Source organism: Amphiura filiformis, chromosome 3, assembly GCF_039555335.1.
Source record: "Amphiura filiformis chromosome 3, Afil_fr2py, whole genome shotgun sequence".
Taxonomy (NCBI): domain Eukaryota; kingdom Metazoa; phylum Echinodermata; class Ophiuroidea; order Amphilepidida; family Amphiuridae; genus Amphiura; species Amphiura filiformis.
This window is the reverse complement of record NC_092630.1, coordinates 1,870,784-1,881,135: the sequence shown is the minus strand read 5'-3', so window position 1 is coordinate 1,881,135 and position 10,352 is coordinate 1,870,784. Positions and strand designations below refer to the sequence as shown.

Below are 10,352 nucleotides of genomic sequence, written 5' to 3'. Positions count from 1 at the left end.
TATAAGACATTGTTCTCACTTATCATAATCAAAAATTTATCTTGATTTTATCAAAAACATTTTACAGAATCAAAAGTGTCAAAATCGCAAAATAACATTGTAATGTATTGTAGATTATAACATCAAGAGGAGCAAAATATTACAAAATAGAATATCAAATACTAAAACTTAAACTTTCTTTTTGCAAACTTGCCACACACATTGCATCTGGAACCTCCAGACATAATCATCTTCATTTTAGTCATTTGATAAAACCAGCAGGTCAGTTGCCTGATGAAGTCTCCAGACGCAATGTAACAGGTTTGAAAAAAAAAGTAAGCTCAAATATTTTTCTGCTCTTGGATGATGACTGAGAACATTCACTCAATGAATAGATACATTTATAATAATATAAGTAATTCAAACATTTTGCTTAGCAGATCCAATGGAAAAGTAACTCACTACTACTTTCACTGTAGGCTGACAACAAGCAGTTTCATAGGGAAAGCAGTGGACCATTTGTGATCAAGCCATCCGCCCAGATGGCGAAAGCTACAGTAGTGAGTTACTTTTTCATTGCATTTGCCTTGCAAAATGTTTGAATTTACTCAATGATATTACAAATATGTTATGAAATGTTTCAGTTGTACAGGGTGTATCAAAATGATTGGTACCGGGCTATGTGACATTTTCAAAAATATATAAAAAATATAAAATTGCTAATTAATATAGTTTTTGTACTATAAATAGAACGGGGCATATGTTAACTTATTGATCTATTAATCTGAAGTTGATAGGTTGATGCATCTGGGAGCTATTGTCATTTAAACGAAGATCGACGTAATCATGGTTTGACACAAGATGAATAGGTGCACTGCTTGAACCATTTATTGCATACATAGGCCTACTCTTCAATATCTCACCTCAGTATACATAACAAAAAATTGCTTTACACATGCTTTTAGAAAGATAGTTCCTGAGGTCCCTGCCTTACGACTCTGGCAGTGTGAGGTGAAGCCCTATCTTGAAAGAACTTGACAACTGGGATGGGTCCGTTCTGTAACTGCCCATATCATATTTTGAAACATTGCAAGTTATAGCATGTAGGCCTATGCATTGGATACGCCTTGCTCTTAGAAACTGTCTCCTAATCTTCTCTGCACTTCTCCATATCTTCGTGTCGACCAGTGATTCTTAACTATCAATGCACACTGAAGTGTGGAATACTGTGGAGTCATTCCAATAACTTTTACCAGGTCTAAACTAACCTACATTGTCTACAGTCTATAGCCATTCTGCCACACCATCTACGCTTAGTAATCTCAAAAATCTCGTAAATTACCGCCCATGATGGTGTTGATACACAAACTTCTTTCACCCCAACTTAATTATTCAAATCAATAATATTACTCTCAAGCAATAAAATTAATATTGATTATTACATTAATATTTATTATGGATGAAGAAATAGGCAGGGAAAATATTAAACATTTCCATGATTTTCAACATATCATCCTCACAAGGTATTTGCAGTAAAATAGAGCTTTGAAAATGGTGCGCTACTGATCCAGCGTTACGATGAAAAGTGTAAAAACACCTACTTTCATTTAGAATCATGTAACTTCTTAATAGAATGTGCTATCTTTATGATCTAAAATTCTTAGAGAAGATAAAACTACTATAATTACAAATTTTTAAACATTTAACCCCAAACTGGCACAAAAAAATAGTAAAAAAATTCGGCAAAAAATGAGAAGTCTTCGGTACCAATCATTTTGATACACCCTGTAGCTATTATTTATTTACATTAATTCTTATTTTCTTGATATCAACTCAATTTTGGCACAGGAAAGTGTTGACGCTTTAAATCATGGCACCATAATTATATACCTTTTTAAATTGGAGTTTTCTGAAGACAACTACCATTTGCTTATGGATGACCCAGTTTATAATTACATGTCATCAACGCTTAACATAAACGTAATTATCTAGCCTGAACACAAATCTGCATGAAAGATTAATCAATCAATCAATCTTTATTTTTTCATCAATCTCATACAAACATTACCATCGCATATTGTGTAAGATGCGATCAAGCATGAGGTATATATATATTGTGTAAGAGATTGATATTTACATCTGTGATGTCGCTATTTGTCAAAAAATGATATTTGCACATTTCAGAACTCACTCCCCCTAAAACCCAAAATTGGATAAATTTCTAAATTTTGCTATACAGGTTTTTTGTTAATCAGGTATGCAAATGCCATAATCACCATCCAACCACAATGAAAAATGGACTGAAGCATCACCAAAACAAATTGAATTAATCCTGCTGAAATGAGCTAGCCATATTATGGATCACTGTTCTAGATCATTTTTCAGGCAATATTGATATTTGTCACAACAATGAAAATAAACAATTTCAGTGACATTTTTATGGCTACTTTGAGTGTTACTCTACACATATGTAATCTAAATATTGAACACAAATTATTGACTACTCAGTTACCAAGCTAAATTACATGTACATCAGCCAATATTATATATGCTCTTCTTCACAGAGTGACCCTCCTAGTTTAAATTTGTCAAATGTGGCATACTGCGGATGTGGCCAAAAGGGCATAACATCTAAGCCAAATATTTTGTCTTCATCAACTGGGTCTGCTAAGGTGATGGAAGGAACTTCACTCTCAACATTGCAAATGACACTTTGTACTTGAAGCTGTCTATATCTCACATAACTTGCCCTTCTTAAGCAGTAACAGGCATTTTTGTACACTGCAAACCACTTGATATTAAACAATGGAAGCTCAACCTCTTTCTCCTTGAGAATAATAACTGCTGGAATCCACATGTTTTCCGTAGGCTTGTACATCATACATTTATCTTCATATCTATCTTTACCTGTTACAAATATGCAGCCATTACAAGACAGACCTCGCACATTACAAAGTGAATTAATCAATGGGCTGACCATCTCCCATTCTTCATTGACAATACTGAAGCGTTCAACGCTGTCACTGCTTCTTCTATCAGTAGTTGCACTGATTGCATAGATATATCCATTTAACTCAACCAGTTCTGGAACACAATGATTCCCTAACATTGAAGGGAGAACAGTCCACTTATTGGTTTCAAAATTATACTTGAGGAAATGTCTCTCAGGGTTTGGCTGACCATCCACATCCAGCTCAAACTTATACCCACCTGCGACATAAAACTGATTTCCAACAACAAGTGTCTGGAAGCCATAACCCACATATGCAGTTTGAAGGAAGCCAAACGGTGGATATGTGCATGGAAGTTCAGGGATGCAATTGAGTTTATAAAAGCCTGTCTTTGTTCTATAATGTAGGAATAGTATACAGTCATCTCGGTCATCGATAAAGTCCTTCTTCAGAGATACTGGTGCCTACAATGATAAATAAAAGTATTTGCTATCAATAGAGTAATGTAGGTGGAGGTGGTGTGTTTGTTGTGTGTGTTTCAGCACATGGTTATTGCTTGTGTTTGTTTATAGAGCCAACAGCCAATCGAGAGTACACATTAAAGCAGGCTGCACCTGCAATAAACATGTCTGTGCTTTTTTTATATAGCTGAAATGGCTTCCTGCAAGCGTAAAAACGCATTTGGCACTATGTAGTATGTATACCCAATAGACAAACGGCTATATGAAAGGTCCACGGTTTCCCCAAGCTAGGTCAATCTAAGGATTTGGAACAATTTCAAATTTGTGTACACTTCTTTCTAATTTGTTTAAAATTACGTTTATGTCAAAATAAATGTTTTATATTGGAAACGGGACACAAATTAATTGTAATTATGCCAGTAATACTACATTGTTCAAAGATACACTTGACAGCTCTGTAATCTATTGAACACATATCTGTACTCAATTACCTAGTTAAATTATATCAGCCACTGTTTAATACTCTTCTTCACAGAGTGACCCTCCCAGATTACATATATGTCAAATGTGGCAAACTGCAGACAATCCCAAGATCGCATCAAATCCAAGCCAACTATTTCGTCTGCATCCACTGGAGCTAACTGGCTCTGCTCTTAAGTTGATGGAAGGAACTTCACTCTCAACATTGCAAATGCTTGTACTTGATGATGTGTGATATATCTCCTAAAAGATTCAGTTCTGAAGCCATAGCAGGTATTTTGGTGCACTACAAACCACTTGATATTTAACCCATGAGAACTACCTGCCGATTGGCCAAAATGAATATTGTGTCCAATTTTGAACCAATCAAGGAGGGTATTATTAATTTGATCATCTGCAAATGTAAGTTTGACCATAAACAGTTTAAAGCCTAGTCATAATTGGTAAATGGAATGAGCATTTCAAGTTATCAACCAATCAGAAATGCTGTTAGATGACCAGTAGTGTCCAGGGGGTTAAGAATGATTCATTGGGAACGGCGACTCCTTGAATCTACACCACATTTCGCCATAATTCATTCTAGAAACGCTTGCTGTTAGAATAAGAAAAATTTTAATGCTAAATTATTGCACATTTTAGGGAAGCGTGGTTACCGTTTTGAAATAACCGAGTGAGAGGGTTTTCAAGAAAATATTTTTCCTGTCAAAACTGAAGCATCCTCTGTATAAAAGAAAATATGAATATTAACTGCATAGGACCCCCCCCTCTTTTTCACGCTGCGTTTATAGATGCGCCTTCACTCTGCGTTGTTTTTAAGTCGCGATCTTTTCATGCTTGTTTTTTTTACGCGTTCGCATTAATTTTCTTGCTTGTTTTAGATTGTTTTCTTGTGTCATTTCATATGTAATAAAGCCTGAAGAAGGTACGCCCAGTACAGAAAATTTGCTGTACAACTGTTTCCCGTCTTCGTTTGTTTTATTTTATGTTATATATTTCACGGGAGTGCATCTTTAGAGATCCAGTTAAAGTATGTGTGTTTCGCCAACTTTCTGTCTACAAATTCATATATAACGATTCGTGATACCCAATTGTGGCACATTTGATGTCGTTTATGAGGCAGAGAATTTAATTTTAATTTTATATACGCCAAAATATTTTTTTAATTGAGGAAGAATAAGGATAGAAAAAACGTTGAAAATTCTATGTATAAATAACATTAGACCCGCAAAAGATTACTGTTTCGTTTTTATGGTAATCTAATCTTTTATTTCCTGAAAAAACATTTGGGGTCTAAAATGGATTTTTTATGTAATTGATAAAAACATCGAACGACATACAAGAAAAATGGTAGGTTCCTCTATAGTATTTTACTGACCATGGAAATGTACTGACACCGTGCGAGCACATGTCAAAATCTATATGGCTCAAAATATGCTAAGGTGTCATATTATAGCCATATATTTTGACATCTTTTTTTTAAAATAATAATTATAGAAATGGAATATTTGCTAGTTTAGTGGCAAGTTTAGGTAGTAAAGACATAGCATACACAATTTAAGTAAAATCCTTTCACTCTAAATAATAAAAATAATAAAAAATAGCTGTAAAAATGCCTATTTTTACACTTTTATTTGTAACATGCCAAGAGACGCCTTTTTTCAACAGCTTTTAATTTTTTTATGGATCCTTATAAAAATTCATGTGACCTTCCCAAAATGGTGCAGTAAACCAATAAAAAAAAAACAGAAAGAGGCATTATGAATTATAAGTTAACAGATCAAAAAAGGATTTAAAAGTTTGCCTTATGTATGTTACTATTGTCTGTCAAACTTTTGATTGATTTTGAAGTCCCTCAGTTTTTTATAAACAAAGACTTGAAGCATAAACTAAAGGGTAAATCTATTGTAAATAACTTCATTTCTCCATATTATAATCAATTTGTAAGTGGCTGCCATCTTTTTTGAACATATAACAATTTTAAAATTTTTCTTGAAATGTCTGTCAAATAGTAACATACGCAAGACGGTGCTGTAATTCCTGCTAAACTAGGGTGATACAGCTAATTATGCTACATGACATAGCATTTAGCTCCACCTAGCTTTGTGGCACTATCACTTTGTGAGGAGAAGCTTTTTGATGACACAATCCATTGTTAAGTGTTGTCTGTCAAACATTTGTACATAAGTAACATACGCAAAGATTTGTATGTGTCTGTCAAAAGTAACATACATAATACATTTAAAAAATGAAAAATCACTTGATGTTCACATTATGATGATAGTTTAGAGTTTATAAAAGTGTTTTAAAACATGTGATTTATAAACTGCATGTGATCTTTATTCAATTTCCCATCTTGAACTACTGTTTTTGCCAAATTATTATTCTGTATGTTACATTTGACAGACATCTTGCGTATGTTATGGCTTGACAGACACACATATTTTATTTATAACAATTTATCCTCCTTATTGTAATATTTGGACACATTTTTTCCACAATCAGTTGCTGTAGGTCCTACACCTAAATAACCACAAAATACCTTATGTAATACTTTATAAATTTGTATTTGATTGCAGAAAATCATCAAAATTGTGTCTGTCAAATATAACGTACGCAAGGGCTAGAAAATTAAATTTGTGAAGTAAATGGTCTATAACTTATCTTTCTTTTAGTGTATTATGAACGATATATGTGCATACTATAATTTAAACCTGGTTGGAGACCAAAAGAAAAGAGCTGGAAAAATAATTGTGTGTTACACTTTTATGACACCTTAGCTTATTTTGAGCCATATAATGTATTGTCCATATAGACGCGCATTTATCATGTTTATTGTCGGATTAACAACACTATTAATACACATTAATGTTTTTAGGGAAATAAAATTCCAAAATATGGTACGTTTTCTGCTTTTGCGTGTCACGTGGTAGGCCTATATTGAAGTTGCGATTATATCTTCAAATAAGTTTCAAATGGATTCCATCAAGACAAGTGGCCATGTGGTCTAAGGCGCTAGGCTCATAGAGCATATCCAAAGCGGCGTGGTGCGCCGTGAGTTCGAACCCGCCTCTGCCAAACTTTAAAAAAGTAAAATTAAAATTAAATTTTAACTTTTTTAAATTTCATATTGGGGAAATGTGACTGGGAGAATTTATGTATGGCGTGGAGTGGTGTGCCTTGAATCCACATGTTTTCCATATGGATTGATATGTGCATGGAAGTTCAGGGATTGCATTTTAGTATGTATTCATCAATGATCTCAATGACATTAACCATCATTTAATCACAATGTACCTATGACATTAAAATTACACTAAATATTTTTTCAGTACTACTCTTAAACATCACTACACTACACTGAAAAAAAATACACATTACATAATAGCAAGCACTATATTGTTATTCAGGTATGCAAATGATGAAGATCACCATCCAACCACACTGGAAAATGAATTGAAGCATCTCTGAACAACACTAGCCATAAAATATCACTGAAATTGATTTATTATGCTGAAATGAGTTGTGGATATCACACAATTTCTATGTTACCTTTCTATCATGTTTAATTTGAGTGTTATTCTGTTACATGTAATCTAAATAATTATGGAACATAAATTATGACTGTCCACTTAAATTTTACTCAATTACCTAGCGTTGCTCCATCAAATTTATAATATATTTACTAATGAACACATGGGCAAGCCTCATTTCTTATACTCTCTCTATATAAACATCTAAAAAAAACTAGCCCCCTTAAATAAATAATGGCCATTATTCAAAAAGGGACTATTGTAAAATGCGTTGGAAGCAGGATTTATTTCTGCGTATTTTGACACCTCATTTGATACGATAGCCCAGAAAACAATAAAACACCTTTCAATTTAATGTAGTGAGGTCCAGATTTGAAAGTTGCACTTACATACAAATTTTTACAATACAAAAACACTCAGATATCATTACACAGATGTCCTTCCATTACACTGTATACAAAATCAATACAATTTACTGCAACTTTCAAATCTTGGGTTACATTGATTTAAATGTACGCTGTGACGTCAATATTTAGTCAATTGCTGCAAATGAGGTGTCAAAATGTGCAGAAATAAATACTGCTTCCAACACATTTTACAGATTTTTAATACAATAGCACCTTTTTGAATAATGACCATTATTTAAGGGGGGTTAGCTACTTTTTTTGAGGTGTTTATAATATGTGATGTGTCATGTCAAAAGGAGACACTTTTGGGCAGGTTATCAATTTTGAGGTTTTTACATATCTTAAATATAGAGATATTTTGCTCCACAACACCGTTTTCCCCAAAGAAATGGGACATTCCTAAGCGAAGATACTGAGTTTGTATGTTATGGTATTATAAAATTGGAAATTGAGATATCGGCCTTTAAAAATATTATTGACAATGTTGAGAGTAGGAATTACCTTGAAAAATGTCTCAAAAATACAAGATGTCAGTTATATTCCGGTCTGAAACTATCAGACAATATTTTTAACATTAATAACATCACAAATTCGCAACAAACCCAAATTGGGAAAAAATAACCCCCGGACAGATTTTTGACTATTTCTCCATTTATGATCCTGCCCAAATGTGTCTCCTTTTGACATGACAGGTTACATATATATATATTTTTTTGGAGGAGGGGGTCCAATTCTTTTATTCATCAACTCCCTTTTTTTTTCTTTTTATCCATCACCATTTCAGTGCCCCCATGCTATGTCACTGCAATGGATACTCATCCAGTAATCTCATGCAGAATCCTTTGTTTAGAGACTTCTGTAACTTCTGAATTCCGATCCTTTACCACTAAAATATTTGTTACTTTTTTCAACAAGAGTAGAACAACAAATGAGGTACCAAAAATTGTAATATGAAATGCTGCATTCAGCGAGTTTTTGCTCAATACTGTTTTGGTTTTTAAATCACAGCGACTTTTTCAAGTGTAACAATACTTTTTTTTTTTTTTGAGCAGTGTATGAAATTATGCCACATCCAAAGACACACTTGATGGCTTTGTCATCTAAATATTGAGCACAATAAAGATCTGTACTCAATTACCTAAATTATACCAGCCATTGTTTAATAGATGTAACCCTCTTCACAGAGTGACCATCCTAGTTTACATTTGTCAAATGTGACATACTCCGGACGTGGCCAAAAGTGCTCAAAATACATGCCAAATGTTTCCTCTGCGTCAACTGGGTCTGCTAAGGTGATGGATGGAACTTCACTCTCAACATTGCAAATGACTCTATGTACTTGACGCTTCATATATCTCTCAAAATTTGCAGTTCTGTAGCAGTAACATTCATTTTCGTGTACTACAAACCATTTGATATTAAACAATGGGGACTGAACCTCTTTTGGCAATGAGTCCTTGAGAATGACAACTGCTGGAATCCATATGTTTTCTGTAGGTTTGTACATCATACATTTATCTTCATATCCATCTTTACCTGTTACAAATATGCAGCCATTACAAGATAAACCACACACTCGAGAAAGTGAAGTAATCAAAGGACTGACCATCTCCCATTCTTCATTGACAATGCTGAAGCGTTCAACACTGTCGCTGTATTCTCTATAAGAAGTTCCACTGATTGCATAGATATATCCATCTAACTCAACCAGTTCTGGAATGTAATGATTCCTTAACATTGAAGGGAGCACAGTCCATTTGTTGGTTTCAAAATTATACTTCAGGAAATGCTTCTCAGGGATTAGCTCATCCTCCTCATCCAACTCACTCTTGTAACCACATGCAACATATAATTGATTTGCAGCAGCGAGTATACTGAAGCAAAAACTGTCACATGGAAGATCAGGAACGTGATTGAGTCTATAACAGCTTGTCTTTGTTCTATAGTGTATGAACATTATATCGTCATCATCCTGCTCCATGAAAACTGATGCCTGGAAATGATTAAAAAAGTAATAGATTATACAGTAATTAATTATTGAACAGTGCAGTCCTTTTGTTGAATAAATGTAGGCCTCCAAGACATCAAAATGCTTAGCCTTACCAAACTTGTACCTACATTGCTAGAAAGTCACCCATTTTTTTCTTAACCATCTTGTCTCTATAGGACAGGAAATTGTCAAAAGTCGCAGGGAAAATAGTGAAATTGGATATTCTTTCAATGGTCCTTCAACACAAAAGCATCAAACACTAAACCTAATACAATAAACAAACACTTTGCTGCTGACAATAAGTTCGTTCTCCATAAAAAGCAGTCACCCTTTGAACACCGACATGATAACGTTGACAAATTAGTTACATGTTAGTTACTCAAGTGAGATTCTCCTGTGTAATGGTATGAGTGACCCAATATCAGACCAGACATAGGATTTGCAGGTGTTCATGTTAAACAGCATGACTGTGTTGTAGCGTATTGTGACTGTTTACTCAGTGCTTAGGCCAAAAAAAAAAGTTGTTTGTTTGTCCTCCACCGCCCGCTCCTCAG

General features: G+C 34.0%; 1 protein-coding gene across 3 annotated transcripts in view; it reads right to left on the bottom strand.

Annotated features, from left to right (window-relative positions):
* Positions 1-1,771: 1,771 nt before the first annotated feature.
* Positions 1,772-10,352, bottom strand: part of LOC140147849 (ectoderm-neural cortex protein 1-like) — a 34,223-nt gene continuing 25,642 nt past the window's right edge. Inside the window, exon 4 of one of the 3 annotated variants that reach the window (XM_072169616.1) lies at positions 1,772-3,394. In XM_072169616.1, coding sequence (XP_072025717.1) covers positions 2,522-3,394 — 873 coding nt within the window. In that variant the 3' untranslated portion in view covers positions 1,772-2,521. Of the gene's footprint in view, positions 3,395-7,006; positions 9,802-10,352 lie in introns of those variants that run through there. The other 2 variants (XM_072169618.1, XM_072169617.1) reach the window with 2 other exon arrangements.